Here is an 18,205-nt window from a genome sequence, read left to right on the forward strand (position 1 = left end):
TCGTCCACTTCTCCCTCCCTCACCTCATCCTCCTCCCCCCACCATGCCTTTCCTCCTCCTCCCTGTCTTTCCTCCACCTTCCTTTCTCGTCCTCCACCGCTGATTCATCCCACATTCTCCACCACTATGCCACCAAGAACACACAAAGAGAAACTAAAAAAAGGGTTAGCCATTACACACGTACATAATATCACTCTTAATTAAAGTGTAAAGTGTCCTCTGTGGAATGCGCATGTCACTGCAAAATACACATAAACCACAGCTGAATGTGTCCCCGTCACGACACGGCAAGGGTAATGGTATCGGGTAGTCGTGTGTTTAATGACATTGTGCTGCGTGCTGCTGACACCAACAGCCGGAGTGATTGGGCCAACTAGGAGACCTGGGTCGGGCTGCGGAGGCGATGATTCCCTTGTAACCATGATAACATAAGGAGCACTACAGCAGGCCTACTGGCTCATGCTAGACAGGTCGAAGTCACCTATTGGCCCATGCTAGGCAGGTTCAGGTCACATACTAGGTAGGTCGAAGTCACATACTAGCCCATGCTAAGCAGGTCCAATTCACATACTGGCCCATGCTGGGCAGGTCAAAGTCACCTACTGGCCCATGCTAGGCAGGTCGAAGTCACATACTGTTCCATGCTAGGCAGGTCAAAATCACATACAGGCCCATGCTACGCAAATCCAAGTCACATAAGAACATACTGACCCATGCTAGGCAGGTCCAAGTTACCTACTGATAGGTAGTTCATTTCTGAACGTTCTATGCGAACAGAAAGTTACATTTTAATGAGCAAATTACGAAAAAAAGGGCGCCATGAGTTTCCACGAATATACGGACCGTTAAAATTTGCACGTTTTTCGTACGTGGTAAGATGTTGCTTCATTATATGTCCGTTGTTTTCTTACGCGACTTTCCCTGTCAATTTCCGAACGTTCACAGCAATTATATATTGACGCTGGGTAATGCGTATGTAAACGAACGGTGTAACATGTTTATGAGTTGAATAATAACATTGAGAACACTGTCAACATCTAAATTTCACAACATTAATCTTGTAAGAGGGAATATAAGCAATGTTGCGGGAGCAAAGGCGGAATTCTTCGCTAGGAAGCTTAAAATTCGTGTAGGAACGCCTGACGTACGGGCCGTAGGAGTGCCTGACGTACTGTCCGCAGGAACGTCTGACATAAGGGCTACAGGAACGTCTTGCGTACGTGCCGACCGACGTGCGGACCGCAGGAGTGCCTGAGGTACAGGCTACAGGGGCGTCTGACGTACGGTACGAGCACCTGACGTGCGGACCGCAGGAGTACCTGAGGTACAGGCTACAGGGGCGTCCGACGTACGGTAGGAGCGCCTGACGTGCGGACCGCAGGAGTGCCTGAGGTACAGGCTACAGGGGCGTCTGACGTACGGTACGAGCACCTGACGTGCGGACCGCAGGAGTGTCTGAGGTACAGGCTACAGGGGCGTCTGACGTACGGTACGAGCACCTGACGTGCGGACCGCAGGAGTGCCTGAGGTACAGGCTACAGGGGCGTCCGACGCACGGTAGGAGCGCCTGACGTGCGGGCCGCAGATACCAACAGCCATACTGACCAGGCGGTCTCCAGGTAAACCAGGAGAGTAAAAAAAAAAACTCAGGAAAGCGTTCACAAATAAAATCAGGGGCGGCGTTTAAGGAAAGTGTGCAGTAATGGTGCACATTGTACGGTGATCGTTCCTTAGCGTGTTGTGCGCCAGACAATCTTGGATAAATCTTCAGCCTCTTGTACTCCACTTCTCTGCCGGGTGTATGATGTATTGTTTTCGGCTTCGCTGTCAGGCGTATGATGTATTGTGCTTCCACTTCCCTGCCAGGCGTATGATGTATTGGGCTTCCACTTTGCTGCCGAGCGTATAATGTATTGTGTTCCACTTTGTTGCTAGGCGTGTAATCCATTGTTTTCCACTTGTGTTGCCAGACGTATAATGTATTCCACTTTTCTACAAGGCATATGATAAGGCTTCGTTGTCAGTCGTGATGTATTCCGTTTTGCTTCTTTGCCAGACGTATGTGTTGCGCTTCACTTCGCTGCCTAATGCCCGATGAATTGTGTTCAACGTCGTGGCTACCTGGTGTATAATATATTGCCCACTTCACTGAAAGGCGTATGACGCATTTTTATTCTACTTTGCTGCCTCTCGTATGATGTTTGTGCTCTTCTCTGCCAGGCGTATGTTGTCGTGGGCTCTACTTCCCTGCCAGGCGTATGTTTCATATATAATGTATTTGAGCCTGTAAATTTCTTTGTTTCTAACCTGATTTACATAATATAATATATATATTGCTGTGATACGACTGGGTATACGAGTTAAAGATATGATATTGAGTAAGAACTTTCAGTTATCTTAGTCCATTTGTTTTATGAATATATTTGGAAGGGACTAAATAATAATAATAATAATAAACAGCTGATGTTTTGCAAGAGTTCTTGTCTTTATGGTAATAAGGTCTCTTGTTACTGGCCAGCAGTAAACAATAACAGCTGTTTCATTTTTCTCTGTGACAGTGATGGCTCAAGAGGAGGGTTGTGGACGGTCAGATACGGAAACGTTAGTTCGAGCCTGCGAGGACGACCTTTTGCCCACGCCTGCACCCACGCCCACACCACACGCCCACACACACGCCGCTAACTCCCGCAGTCACATAGCTTCGGGCACTTATGTTGAGGTATGTATGCTGGTTAGGCTTACATGGTCACTTGAAGAATGTCGTACTTACTAGCGAATGTCATGTGATCTGGAGATTATGAGGGAAGACTGGAAATGAAGCATAACCTAGGAGGCGAGAAGCTACAAATATAAATAGAAGAAAATGATCTGGGGGTTAACATCACGCCAAACATATCACCAGAGGTAAATAACAAACTCAGGGGGCATATGTAAGATTTGACAGTCAAGCAAGTATTCAGCGCGCGCGCGCACACACACACACACACACACACACACACACACACACACACACACACACACACACACACACACACACACACACACACACACTAGCGGTGCTCATCGATTGAACACACAAACACACACATGAATGAATGACCTGCTTAAAACATTTACACTTCTGTGTTTTTGTGGGCGGGCGGTCTTTATACCGGTGTGCCGAGGAATGTTGCAGATTAAAGAGAAGCGCGGAGCACCACAAACATGTGTCTCGCATGCTACAACCACGGCGCCGTGTTTGTCACGATGGTGACACCGTGCTGCCTATTCTGCTTGTCAGAGATTGACATTGACAAACATACATGGACAGACAAACAGGCAGATATACACAGATATTCTTATCGTTAAAGAGAACCACATTCCTGGAGTTGCGCAGCGACTTTAGAGCAAAAGTTTGGCTAACTAATGACCTTAATGTAGTTATTAGATGTGGATGAGTAGAGTGGTGGTGGCTTGATCGGTGTTAGTGTGCAGGTTGTTGTTAGTGTGGTGGTAGTTGGTGGTGTGGTGGCGTGTGTAGTGTTAATGTTTGGTGAAGGGGAGTGGCGGCAGTGTTTGTATTTTGTGTGGGTAATCACCTATTGTTTGTAGGAGGCAATTCGTAGCTCCCGATCCCGCCTCTTAACTCTTATCAAGCGGCTTCAGTGATTTCTGTCTACTATTGAAGCTGTGTGTAGAGTTTGTTAAGTTTACCAACAAATCTCTAGCTGTCTTCAAGAGAGAAGTTGGTGAGTTCAGATCAGTTCCTGACCAGCCGGGCTGTGGTGCATATGTAGGCAGTTTCATAACCATGAGTACGTATGGATGAGAGCGTGTGTGGACGAGTGCGTGACTGACTTCATTGATAAGTGTGTGTGGGTGAGTGTGAGTGCATGGGTGACCGAGTGTGTGCGACTAAGAGTTCATGTGTTGTGGCGAATACCTCACGTTTGTACATTGGATATATATATTTTACAAAGAGGAATTCACCACAGTGAGTTCCTGGGCTGAGTGCGTGAGCGAGTGCGTGGTGATGCATCACGTAGTAAACTGGAGTTGGGAACATCGGCACACGTTATCGCTAAAGAGATGTCGCCATTCATTGAGAGAGATAAAGGTGAGCTGGGTGGGATGGCTGAAGAATAACAGAACGCAGGCACACCATCTATTACAGTGTAAGAAACAAGTAAAAACGACCTAGAAATAATAATGTCAGATACTGCAAGAACAGTCCAGAAAAAGGATGTGATGGATAGTGAGAACTTCCATAACAATGTCCATGATACTACAGTATTTAAATCACTTGTACTAGAACGTCAAGTGTTGTTCTATGCTTCAAGGCAGGAGCTAGAGCTGGAAAATGTAGAGATTGTTTACTGTCCACATAGTCAAAGCATTTAGATAACTGGAAACGCCTCACAGTACTTAAAATGCTCTCTGCAGCAAAGAACACGGAGAAATACCTGATAATATGCTCCTGGGAAATATTGGAAAACCAGGTGATACTACAACTTAGTGGATTGAGAGGTATAGAAGAAAGGGAAAATAGATCCATTGCAAAGCAAGGGCGCCGTGGACACATTAATGGAACACTGTGCTAATATACTTAGCTCAAGACTCTCGAAACTCCTCAAACGTAAAAGTAACCTGGTACCAGTAGATATCACAGTATTGCTGGAACAAATGCAGTCTGAGTTATTGCCTCTGTCAAGCGCCAGATCAACTAGGCTATGAGGGCCAGTGGACCGCTAATAGGAACAGCCTAATCCAACAAGGAAGCTTGACCAAAAGCTGAACTGGTAAGGTAGAAAAACCCTCGAAATGGGTAACAGGTATACAGGTATATCGCAGGTGTGATAATTAAGTCATTAGTGAGATGATAACAGATGATAGCACCGACCATCACTCCCCCTCCTCCCCATCCTAGTACCACCGTCACAGCACCAGTACTCAGCTTAAAAAAAAAAAACTCCATGTTTATCTCCAGCCCCAGAATCTGATGGCTTTTTAGGCCTGCCTGCCGCTAGCAAGAACAGCCTGGTTTACCAGGTAGTCAAGAATAGTCTGCCCTCAGGCTAGACTACGGGGTTAGAACTCTCAAAATCAGTCAAAGAGAATACGTATATATTTAAATTAGTATTATTAGCTGTTATTATTTTTTTTCAACGAATCGGCCGTATCCCACCGAGGCAGGGTGACCTTAAAAGAAAAACGAAAGTTTCTCTTTTTAAATTTAGCTACATTATGTATACAGGAGAAGGGGTTACTAGCACCTTGCTCCCGGCATTTTAGTCGCCGCTTAGGACACGAATGGCTTACGGAGGAAGAATTCTGTTCCACTTCCCCATGGAATTATCATCATCACCATCGAAACTCTGGAAAAAATACGGTTCTTGGGCTACTGAGGTAGACAGGTTTGTTTAAACTTTTAAAATGATTAACTTGTTTAAAAATTGACCTGTCTTCTAGTCTTCTCTCCATTTTTCTCATTCATTTGTAACACGATAATGGTCCAAGACAGACACGTCGTATGTAGCTTCATCTACAAAATGCTTTTATTTCTGTGTTGTTCCAGCTTTGGTGTTGTTGCAGTCATAATATTGTCCTAGCTATGGTATTACTTCAGCCATAGTTTCGTTGCAGTCATTGTTCGAGCTATGGTATTGTTCCAGTTGTGGTTATTGTGTCAGCCATGGTATTGTGTCGGTTATGGTGTTCCAACTATAATATTGCTCGGGCTATGGTATTGTTCCACGGACAGTATTGTGGCGTATTCTTCATTCTTATTGATGTTAGCGTACAGGAGAATTGGAAATTTGCATTTACCTTATGGTTTAACAATTAGCAGCTTTGCATGACCCATGCGGGGTTAGTGTGTACATATTAATAATAATAATTTCAAATATTTGAAAGATATCGGCTTTGGGCTGGATATTAAAACTGGTCAAGCAAGATAGGTAACATCAGTGAATTGTACTCATGTTCGTGGAAGCTTATTTTCGCGAAGTTAGAGCCAGAATTAATATACGTTGGATTTGTTTGCTTAAAAGATCTTCGGTAAACAAGGCAGGGTCATTGAGGGCGCTTACGACCCCCCCCCCAGCTGCTTAGCGTAGTCTCTCGTGGCACAGGATAGACAAAATTATTATTATTTCTTCTTATTATAAATATTAATAATTAAAACTTACACAGCACAACCTCAGTGTACAGCTTCCTTTGAGGAAAACACGCTAGTACCGAAAGTTTGAAGCCGACCAGTAAACGCATTCTTCAGTTACCGCACAGAATCCAGCAATTCCAGATTGACTGTGTTAGTAAATCGGCAAATTTGTAGCTACACTTCCTTGTTGGGTACCACCATGTCCATATGATGCATCAACCATGAAAAATGCTTTTAATCGTGGACATGATTTTTAAAGGGGGTGAAGGCGTAAGCCAGTGGAAGGCCTCGGTCAGTTGACCAAAAGCTCCAGCTGCGGATCATCATATGACTAAGACCCTGCATCAGGAAACACTTGTCTTCTTTCATGACAAATCTTACCTAACCTAATCCTAGGCTAACTTGCTAACCATGATCATCCATAACTTAACCTAATTAGGATACGCCAGTGTTGACAGTTTGAAACCGACCAGAAGAGGATTTTTCGAATATCAGGAATGATCTATATAAATTTGACCTATAGTTGCACGAACCATTCCCTAGTTACAACACATCAGCATCTGAAGGCGGTGGAATTAGATATTCTCGAGTTACAAACTAAAACATTGGATGGCGGAAAAACGAACTTGTGTCCCTTTGGAGGATACTTAATCAGCGTCGTATTGTGAAATGTATAAATTCAAAGTGTGTGATGTGCTCCATGTTTGAGCTTGCCCAGCGGGACTCAATACGAGGCTCCACTCATCCTAAGAACCGCCTGGATCACATTGACATCAAAGGCACTGCCGGGGATGTCATTTTGAGGGTGTTGCAGTCATTCACCTTTGAGACCCGTGGAGTGAAATTTATGTCCCTTTGATGAAGACAGAGTGGCCGATTACAGGGATCTAACAGAGAACTGTGTGCCAGGGTCGAGTTGGTAGACCAGGTAGACGGTAGCTCATCTCAGCCTGCTGCTGGATTTACTAGTAGATTCACTAATAGTTGATTGTTTCTTCTTTTTACTTGGGAATTAATATACGGTTGTGGTGCATATGTGGAGTTCTTGGGGAGAATGGCAGCGTAGGGCATCATTGTTGACACAGTTCTAAAACTGGATTTACTGGTTGTAGTGTGAAGATTATGCTGTCATATTATTATTGGCCCACAAAATCGTAATAACACGGTTGGAAACAAGTCACACTACGGGTGGGGTTTATACCCCTGGCGAGTTCTAGAACTCACTGTGACCTGTGAGTTGTAGAACCTACAATAGGTTCTGGTCCCCACCCGTTCCGTGATTTGTTACTACATATTATTATTTACAAAAAGTGTCAAACCCGTGCACGACAATATCCTGGGTTTTGTTGACAATGACGCAGTGCTGCATTCCATAGCAATTTAGATTCTGTATTAATATATACAGTAAGAAACGTCAAACCCATATGGTTCAGAGGTAGTTTAAGTTGTAAAGCTAAAAGTATATCAAAAGAGTTTCTGGCGTTGAGGGTTAGTTAAATTGTAAACTTAACATTATAGTTGGTGTAGTTACTGTGGACATTCTTGCCAGATATGAGACTTAGAACAAGAAGAGTTAAAGTACCAGGACATTGAAGATGTTGAAAGGGAATTCTGCGTGCTGATAAATAGGTCAGTCTTATTATAAGGTGATTGTTAGATCTGAGAAGACCTCAGAGAGGTGCCGGGCGTCTTTTAGTATGTACCCCCTTTGTCAGTCGTATGTGGCAAATTCGTCAGCGTGAGAGCTCAGTTTCCCACACCCGACAGCACTGGGAAGAAAATGGTCAGGAGCCCAATTGCGGTTTGATGGAAAACAATGTTCCCTAATTTTAAAGGGAAGCTTGACCGCTACTTCTGTGTTGTGCCAGATCAACTAGGCTGTGATGGATACATGGGTCTCTGCTCTGCCAACGACAGCAGCCTGGCTAACCAGACAGTCAACAGGGAGGTTTGGCCCAAGGATAGGTAGTGAGAGCAGGTAAAACGCTGTTGCTAGCTGTTTTGGAGTCTTTTGAGACAGGAGTGAATAGACCCTAAAACAAAGGGAAATTTCCTTTAGGAGATTGACAGATCACGAGTGATTTTGAATAAATGGTTCAGAAAACCGACATGATGATAAATAAGACACTTTTGCAACACTTGGGTATCTTGATTCTGTAAACGTTTCGCCAGCCAGTGGAAGGAGAGGAGTTTGAGGTAATCAGTATCTCAGTCTGGAGTCGATGTGTTCAGTCCATTAACCTTGATAACAGTGCACCGCCTTGGGAAAGTTAACTTCTGAAAAACATCTTTCAGGTACCCCCTTGGAGACTGGGAGAGAGCAGCGAACGGAACGTAGTTGTGGAATCATACTTCGGGGCAGTATGCTAGGGTTGCTCATGTTTTGCATGGCTGTCGACCCTGTCAATCCCTAGAGCGGCACTTGAATGACCGACTGACATACAGGTCATTCGTGCCAACACATGCACACTCGCACAAATACAAGCACGAACACTTAAACACGTTCTCCCCATACAAATACATCCACATTCCCACAAGTGAGCAGACACACATGTCAGCGGTCGGTATTGTATACCATTCCTGTACATAACACTTTATGCTACCATGCATATAGGTTATACATTTCAGATTGCAATAATAATTATTATTAACAGAAGCGCTAACCCTGTATAAATCATAAAGGGCTTGAAGGGAGCACACTGATACACACCCCAGTAGAAATAAATTGTAGTGTCGGGTTATTCTATATTCTACCTTGTTTCTTCATGATTTACCATGTTGATAAATTAGACACATGTGCAACTCTTGGGTATCTTTATTGAGGAAACGTTTCGCCACACAGTGGCTTCATCAGTCCATACGTAGGAGAAACTTGAAGAACAGGAGGAGAATGAGGTAATCAGTCCCTCAACCTTGAGTCGATGTGTTCAGTCCATCAATCTTGAGTAGAACACATCGACTCAAGGTTGAGGGACTGATTACCTCAATCTCCTCCTGTTCTTCAAGTTTCTCCTACGTATGGACTGATGAAGCCACTGTGTGGCGAAACGTTTCCTCAATAAAGATACCCAAGAGTTGCACATGTGTCTAATTTATCAACATGTCGGTTCTCTGAACCATCCATCTACAAATGATTTACCATCAGTTATGTGCTGCAGCCATTGTATGAAAGTCAAGTACATTGCATCAGGTATGTAGTTAACCTAAATATATATATATTTTTTTACTTTGAAAAACATTGACAAATACAGTAACATGATTGTCTTGCTTAGAAATAAAATACATTAAACAGATCGACTCATTGACATGAGTCACACTGGCTTTATTGGGTTATCGTAGGTTGTCTATAAAATGTACCATTAGTTTGTGCGTACATCCACTTGCTCACAAAATCATTGCATTAGTAGATCTGAATAAAGCCTATCTGACAGCCTACGAAATCACACTAACATACACGTACTACAGTCGCATTAAAAAAAAAATACTGACATTATAGTCGCACAAAAACACTGATTCATGCCGGAGACTAGACAAATAGCAAGTACACGATACACAAACCTGAATCATACATAGAAGGTAAATAAAGCAGGCAGCTGGAAAACAACACAAGCAAGTTAATCCTGGGGACGATGTCTTTCCGTGAACCCGCTAGCTCTGGCTTCCCTTTGATTTTTTTTGGGTCGAGAATAGTGTCATTGAAACGACCACACATCATCTCCCGCGGGCTTTAATTCCACTGTTAGAAATGTAATTATTCCGACTGTTTAAAATGTGGACTAAATATACACCGCTTTGTGCATACGGAATTAAGAAGTGAGGCGAGGCTTGTAATATGGCGGTGCGTGTTGAGGCTTCACGCACGGGTGCTGGTCCGACTCTCTCTCGGTCTGGCGTAAGGTCTGCGGGCCGGACCGTCTCCACACTCACTTATAACCCAACTCTTGCCTTATGTACTCCTGTCTGAGGACTCATATTCGTTGCTCCTCCCGTTTTCGGCGGGTCGTCAGCGGCGAGGTGAGCCAACATCGATTTCATTCCGTGGTGGCGTAAGGTAGAGTTTCCCGTGGGGAGGTGCTCGTGTGTTCTCCTTGTAGCAAGTTGTCTGTAATCAGCCTGGCGTCGTAAAGTCCCACCGCCGACGACCAGGTGGGGGATAGGCAAGGGGAAGGGGTGAGGGGAGGGGTCAAGGGTAAGGGGAGGGTTACCTGAAGACGATTTCTGGGGTCACCGTCCACGTGGCTCTGTCATAGATCAGTCCTGATCAACCAGACTCTTGGTGCTAGCGTCCAACATAGATACCACAGTCGTCTGATCATGAACTAACGTATCCAGAGCCCTTTTGAAGTCAGCTAGGAGCCATTGCCATTTGGTAAATACTCTTACGAAGGGAGGATGTTGAAAAATCTTGGCCCCTCTACACTTAATTCTTATTGCGTTCATTCTACCCTTGTTTCTTATTAGAGTTATTTTCCAATCTGCAAAGCCTCTTAATAAATCTTGTACCCTCATGGGAAGTGCCTTGTTGCTGGTGAGATCGTCCCCTTGGATCAAAACTGAATATCTCCCATTCTCTAGGTGCTGTATGATCTCCTACGGGTTTAACGCTTCTCCTGATTAAAAAATAAAATATAAAATCTTGCTCTCCTAGGGATTAATTTAGGTGGTGGAGGAAAGGATTAGTGGGAAGATGTAGGAACAAGTAGTGAAAATGTTTATCTTTTGTATTTCTAAACTTGATTAATATCCCCAAGAAGCGCTAAACCAACTAGCATCATACAGCGTATTTCAAAACAAAATTAGGTCGTGCTGCACTACACATACAGTACGTCTGCCCTGTTCTATGGGAAGGAAAATTATCTATATTTGTTTTATTACGTCGCCCAGAACGAGTTATATAAATGAGCTGTTGAAATCACTGAGTCACTAGCTGGGAATTATTATTATAATCAAGGGGGAAGCGCTAAACCCGTAGGACTATACAGCCCTGGGGGGGATGTGGAAGGCATTCAGGCATAATTCGGGGAACTGGAGCACAGATCCAATTCCCTAAATCAAGAGCCCCTCACCAACATCAAGGAACCTTCCCTGAGGGGACTAGCTGGGAAGATTTGAAAAGGAGAGTGATGAGGATATTAAGTATTCCACTATGGGTTCAGTAGCTATAAGAGCTTAGAACTTGGAGAGGAGGCAGGTAGACAGGTAGGAGACACAAAGGGAAGGAGGGGTGGGTAGAGGTATGGAGACAGAGAGAGGAGGGGGGGGGGAGCATTGAAAGACCAGGACCATTCTTCATTGTGTGCCGTCAGCGGGCGGGTGGTCGTCCGTGTATCATTGTGCAGGTCTTCTGAACCAGGGGGGTGATACACTCCTCTTATCTCTGTTTGCCTTATGAAAACGTTGTGTAAGTTTCAAGAATATGAAGTATTTTGTGAAGTAACATCTCGACAACAACTTCTAAGAGTTTCAAGAATACAGATACAGTACATCTATTATATAGTGTAAAATCTCGGGAGCAGTGTGTTGTGGGGGTATGTCTACCTGGAGATCATTCTGGTGATCAACACCCCCGCGGTCCGGTCCCCAACCAGGCCTCCCGGTGTATTAGGGCCTGATCAATCAAGCTGTTACTGCTGGCCGCACGTAATCCAGTGTATGAGCCACAGCCCGGGTGATCGGTAGGGTTAGCAGTAGCAACATACCATGAGTAGGCTATTTGTGCCTACTAGAAAGGTGCTATCATCTTGTCTTATGGATTTGAAGTTGAAGTTTTTCAGATGTTTGTTATATCAGGGGGATGTCTTGGTGTTGGTGAACAGCTCCTGAGCCTAGGAATCGAAGCTACCATCTCTTTCTGTGGATCAGGTCTAATTACCTGATTCCCCAGATGCTGTATGGTTTCTGTGAGTTTAGCTCTTTCCCATGAATGTACAGTATTAATTGATATATTTGCACTCTGTTATGATAATAGAATTTACCTGCCAAAATGCTAAACCTGTACACCTTGTAAAATTTGTATTCACCAAAGAGTACACTTAACTTTTCTTTTTTCTTAGTCTTGTGATGATCCCTACAAACAATAAAATACAAATATGTATAGTAATATCATGTAAATACAAGTCCTGAACAGTTAGAAAGGCTGGTGAAGGAATTTGGGAGGGATTGCAAAAGAAATTAAAAGAGAATGAAGAAAAGAGCAAGGTGATGAGAGACTGGATATTAGATTGAAGGGGAAAAATATGGATGGAATGAATGTATTCAGATATTTGGGAGTGGACATGTTGACAGATAGGTTTATGAAAGATGAGGTATACCATAGAATAGATGAGAGAAGAAAGAAAGGTAATGTGTCAAAGCATCTGTGGAAAGAAAGAGAAAGCTTATAGGCAAAAAGGAAAATGTACCAAAGTACTATAGTATTACTAATACTTTTACATGGGTGTGAGGCATGGGCTTTAAATGATGCACCAAGAAGACTGGAAACAGTAAAGATGTTATGTTTGAGAGCATTGTGTGGTGTGATTATCAGTGGCAGCTTGTCAAAAAATAGAATGGGGTGACTGCAGCTCCTTGCTGCCAGATGTCACACCAGTAATACCTGTACTATTGTACCACATCAAACTTCTATTTTTAATCATTTTTTTTATCTCATTTCAACAAAAAAATTGTTTATAAATACATTGAAAACAATGTACAACAGATTTTCCCTGTAATATATTTGTCATTTGCAAATTGTTCTAGTGCATGGTTGATGAAGTCATACATCTGGGGACACTGCAGCTCCTATGGACAAGCTGCCACTGGTGATTATGAAGAGAATTCAGAGCATGGAAATTAGATGTGGGGGTTATGATAGGTCTAGTTCAGAGGCTGTGGAGGGATTGACGTGGTTTGAGCATTTATGTATAACTGTGGAGCAGCATAGGATGATGAAGAGGGTGTAAAATTCTGAGGTGAATGGAAGGAAAGGCAAGGACCATCCTGGCATGGGTTTGAGGAAAGTAAAACAATCTTAAGCATCCAGCAACTTAATGTATAGGAAGATAAGTGGATTTTATGGCTTTATGTATTACTGGAGTGTGAGCAGGATAATATTTATGGAGGAATTCAGGAAACCGGGTAGCCGGCTTTGAGGTCTGGTGGTGTAAAGTACAGTGCCTGCACTGTGAAGGAGGGGTGATGATGCAGTGCACAGGGTTATTTGAATTGTGATGTCAGCATACTTTTGGAAAGAGGCATTTGGATGAATGAAGATGTTCCCTTTTTTTCTTTTGGCAGTGGGGGGGGGGGGTGCCCTACCTCAGTGAGAAATGACCAGAGTTAAAAAGAAAAATTAAAAGGGAAGCACTACATTTGTACAGGTCATACAGTGCCAGGGAAATGGTTGGTAATCAGGTTTCATCTGAAGAAAGGGATATTAGCTCTTTGGAATAAGTTCTTTACCTGAATTCATAGTGCATTACTGTACATGTCTTAAAGTATGACAACTCTTATGTTCACACTAGGCAAGTATAGTGATCCCAGGTAACAGAAAAACAGTAATAGGATAGCAAACAACATAACTTGTTTACATTAAAATTTTAATTTTGTTTTATTTGTGAACTGTAAATTACATGTTCGTGTGTATTCATCAATTACTTTCACAAAATTAGGAAAGTATATGTATTCACAAAAAAAAAAAAAATGGTACTGTGAATTCCCAATTAGTATGTGTGTTGTATATGTTATACACTACCCACACACAGGAGACAAATTTAACGTTTCGATCTGGCTTGGTTTAGTAACTAGTCACACAGTTAATGGTGCAAAAGTTGGGTCAAAACCTCGTCTCCTGTATGTATTGTTCCAGTCTCAGAATTGTACCTTTTTATTCTTCTTTGTAAATATTTATTACTATATACCCCTCAAGGGAGGTTCCTTGATGCTGGTGAGGGGCTCTTGATCTAGGGACCTGGATCTATGCTCCAGTTCCTAGAATTGAATCTGAATACCTCCCATTCCCCCCCTCCCACATGTGCTGTATAACCCTACAGGTTTAGGGCTCCCCCATACTTTTAATAATATTACTATATAACAATAATATAGTATACAAAAATTTATTAACAGTATACATATATAAAAACTGATTATTAAAGTCACTTCACATGTACAGGACTGTACTCTTTTTACTCCATTAAGAAAATGGAATAAAAATAAAATGCAGAATACGACCCAGCCTATTCAACATCTTGCTAGACCTCACAAAATCATAATAACACAATTGCAAACAAACCATGTTACAGGTGAGGTTAGAACCCATGACAAGTGAATTGTAAAGCTCCAGGGCAGTGCGTAAGCCACTGGGCCTGGCCACGCTGGCGGGAAATTCACATGTAAAAACTTGCATTTGTAGTCACATTGGTGTCCTTGCTAACCTCCGTGTGGTGTATAAATATACCTAGTTGGATTAATCTCATTGTAGCCAGCTGATCCAATGGCTTATGCACTGACCTGGAGTTTTGCAACTCATATGCATGGGTTATCTTGCCAGAGTAATAATAGTAACATAATCAAATGAAGTGTTAAACCTGAGAGATCTTACTGGAAGATGATAGAAATTCTGCAAGAACAAGTGTAGAAGTTAGCTAGACAACTACCTCCTCTAAGTGCTGTATTAACCAGGCTATGGATATGTGGGCAGTCAGCAGCAAGAGTATGCCCCAGGAACTCAAAACCCTTCAAAACTATGTGAAAAGTACAGATAATTTTAGCATATTGGACTTTTGCTCCTACTCTTCACTGAAAATTTTATATACATGTACAAGGTTTTACATATTTGTAGGAAATAATTGATCAAACACAGATTGTCAATTTCCACTTTTGGGAGAAAAAAATTGACCTATGAGGGTAAAGAAAAAAAAACATGCACTTTAGCTTTATGATAATTTTAGCATGAGACAAAAAAAAAAAAGTCTCAAGCTAAAATTATTGTAAGCCTCAAGTTTATATATATATTTTTTTACCATACCTAATTCACTGAAAGCTTTATATACATATGTACACATTTGTAGGAAGTAATTGAGAAACAGATGGATGTACTGTGTCAGTTGAAGAGAATAATAATTTATCTAGAAAACAAGGATTTCTGTGAATAATAATGGTTTACACTACCTTGTGTAGAGCAATATAATATTAGTGTATGCACAGAGTAAGTAATTACTGTACACCTTAATACAGTGGAACCTCGGTTTTCGTCAACTTTTTGTCCCAGTTTTCGTTGAGTTGAGTGGTCCGCCATACCGAACATGTCCGCCCGTGCCCACACAAAGTATCCCACGCGTTCCAAGTCTGTCTGGCTTTGTTTCTTGTCGATAGAGGGTGGTAGTGGTAGAGATAACCTCTCCCCTCCTCACCGTCTTCCATGTGCCAACGAGTCTTCAGTAAAGGTAAAAGTGATGTTAAATGTTCATTTATCCATTTCATTAGTCCTTTATATTTCTCATTGTTTTTCTGTATGTAAAACTATAGTTATTCTCTATAAATGTATATTTTGTTAATACTTTTGGGTGTCTGGAGCAGATTAATTTTGATTTACATTATTTCTTATGGGAAATATTGCTTCAGTTTTCGTCAGACTTTCCGGAACAAATTAATGACGAAAACCGAAGTTGCACTGTATACATAAATATTACTATAATTTTTAAGTGAAACCAGGATAAATTTTGCAGAGCAGTAAATAAAAGGAGTATATATGCATCTAAATTTATTAGTCTGCATAACTCAGAGTGAAAAACTATTAGTTTCTTTAATATTTCAGGAAGTGTCATGTGATGTTAGTGTGGCTGCAGTCGAGGCTGATCGTCGTGAGTTTTCTTTCACCCTGTATGATTTCGATGGTCATGGCAAAGTCACCAAAGATGTAAGTTGGAGTGTGTTTTGTGACCAAGAAATATTTGGTTCTAAGTAATATAATGTTACATTCCCCCCACCCCCCAAAAAAAATCTTACCATTGAGTAAACCTTTCTTCATTTACAGGATATTGCTGGACTTGTTCGGACAATATACGAAGCTGTAGGATCTTCTTTATCCCTTCCTCCAAGTGGGTCTCGAACCATTCGTGTTAAGCTAACTGTTGCCCCTGAAAACTGCAGAGGCCATCATGATTGTCAGGAGGCAAGAGAGAGCAAAAAAGATGATGATGATGAGCCTTGTGAACATCCATCAGGACGCAGTCATAGAAGACGAAAAGCACGAAGGAGATCCACCTCACTTCAGAGACATGAGCTGCTTCAAATAATTCAGGCAAATATGGAAAAGAATAACCTCTTTTACACTCCACTGCATCGTCGACATGATCACCACCACCACGACTATCACCATGATCATCATCATAATCGCAGACGTCGCCGTCATGGGTGTGGATGTGACCACAGTGGGTCACCACCTGATCCAGCAGAAGTCAAAGCAAGGCTACTAGAACCAGAATGCCCATGCCGACATACGCACTACCATAGTCATACTCATGGGGCAAATAGTACTGCCAGATCTGTTGGGTGTAGACGGCATAACCGGTCTCATTCCCATGACCTCTCGCACGACTCTCCCCATGTGTTTCGTTACCATTTACTAGATAAAACTTTTCAGCCTCTACCTCCTTCAAATACTCCTGACCAGCCACCATCTCCACCAATGGCTCACAATCCACATAACCATCAACAGCAGTATGAACATCAAACCAGACATTACCATCATCACCATCGCTCTAGGTCCTTTGATGCTGGGGACACTCAAGGTTCCTCACCAAGAGGGAGAAGTAGAAGGTTATCAAGAAGCCAACAACAAAATCAATCACAGCCACAAAACCAGCCAAAAGAACAACCACAAACTTCACCACAATTAAAACAAGAACACCAAGGTGGGAGTGAGGTGTCCCCTCATCACACAAAGCATCGCCATAGAGAAGCTGACCATGCACGTGCCATGGCTCAGGTTGTAGCTTGGTTAGAGAGGGGCTCATTATTTGAGTCACAAAAGCCTGCCCCTTCTCCTGAAAGTGGTGGCATTAATGCTGTTGGAGGGGGCAGTGGTGCATGTCGGGAACAGACACATCATGTTCATCAGCATATTCACCACCATTATCATCATTATGCAGAAAAGCAGCCACCACCATTGCTTATTTGAGAGTGTCCTCACTGCCCCTCATCAAACATTACATTGACTATTACTATTAAGTGTTAACCAATACTAGGAGTTAAATTAATTTAACTTATAGTGAAGTCAACACAAATAGAAACCCAACCTTGTTAATCCATCCAGTAATGTTTGAGGGTGCAGAATGCCATTTTTTTTTTCTAAATCAGCTATAGAAGAGCAGTCATAATAATGTTCCTGAACATAAAATGAATTATAAATTTAATATCTTTATGGTTATGTACAGAAAGTGGCTTAGCGCTTCTTTTTGATTATAATAATAATAATAATATGTACAGAAAATGCAGATGTATTTATCAGGTTTGATAATGACCTCTTAAGTACAATAATACTAATGTACATTATTGCTATCAACAATTATATATTCTAACTTGTACACTGGTCCTATTTGTAAACTGTACAGAGTATTTGTGATATGACTAATGACCTTTACATGAGAATACGAATAGGTTTTCAGCATTGTTTAGATCTTGTTACTCACCATGTCTTCAACATTTTCTCAGAACAAGACTGACAAAGTGTATACATTACTCTTAAGATACTTAGCAACCTGGACCTTCATGCAGCTATTTCACAGATTTGTTTAATTTCCCTCTCCATTTTGTTCAGATACCATATAAAGTAGTGTAAAAAATTCTTTTAACATTAGACTGTACTATAGTATATATTATCTTTATCATTTACAAATGCACACTGGAGGCCTTAATCCTCAACGTCAAGATATTCAGTTTACTTTCCCCTCGTAATTAAAAAAAAAACAGACTTTATAATAGAATTGATTGCTCTAGACCATTCAAGCGCTGTATAGCCCTTGTGGCTTAGCGCTTCTTTTTGATTATAATAATCTAGACCATCCGACAATTTCATAATGCAGACAT

At 42.0% G+C, this 18,205-nt stretch overlaps 1 protein-coding gene across 2 annotated transcripts in view; it reads left to right on the forward strand.

Annotated features, from left to right (window-relative positions):
• Positions 1–17,734, forward strand: part of nkd (naked cuticle) — a 147,838-nt gene extending 130,104 nt beyond the window's left edge. For both annotated transcript variants that reach the window (XM_070082648.1, XM_053774258.2), the window contains exons 2-4: positions 2,559–2,719; positions 15,933–16,034; positions 16,152–17,734. In XM_070082648.1, the coding sequence (XP_069938749.1) occupies positions 2,559–2,719; positions 15,933–16,034; positions 16,152–17,297 (1,409 nt within the window). In that variant the 3' untranslated portion in view covers positions 17,298–17,734. The remainder of the gene's footprint in view (positions 1–2,558; positions 2,720–15,932; positions 16,035–16,151) is intronic.
• The last annotated feature ends 471 nt before the right edge of the window (positions 17,735–18,205 follow it).

Source organism: Cherax quadricarinatus, chromosome 7 (assembly GCF_038502225.1).
Source record: "Cherax quadricarinatus isolate ZL_2023a chromosome 7, ASM3850222v1, whole genome shotgun sequence".
In the NCBI taxonomy this organism is placed as follows: domain Eukaryota; kingdom Metazoa; phylum Arthropoda; class Malacostraca; order Decapoda; family Parastacidae; genus Cherax; species Cherax quadricarinatus.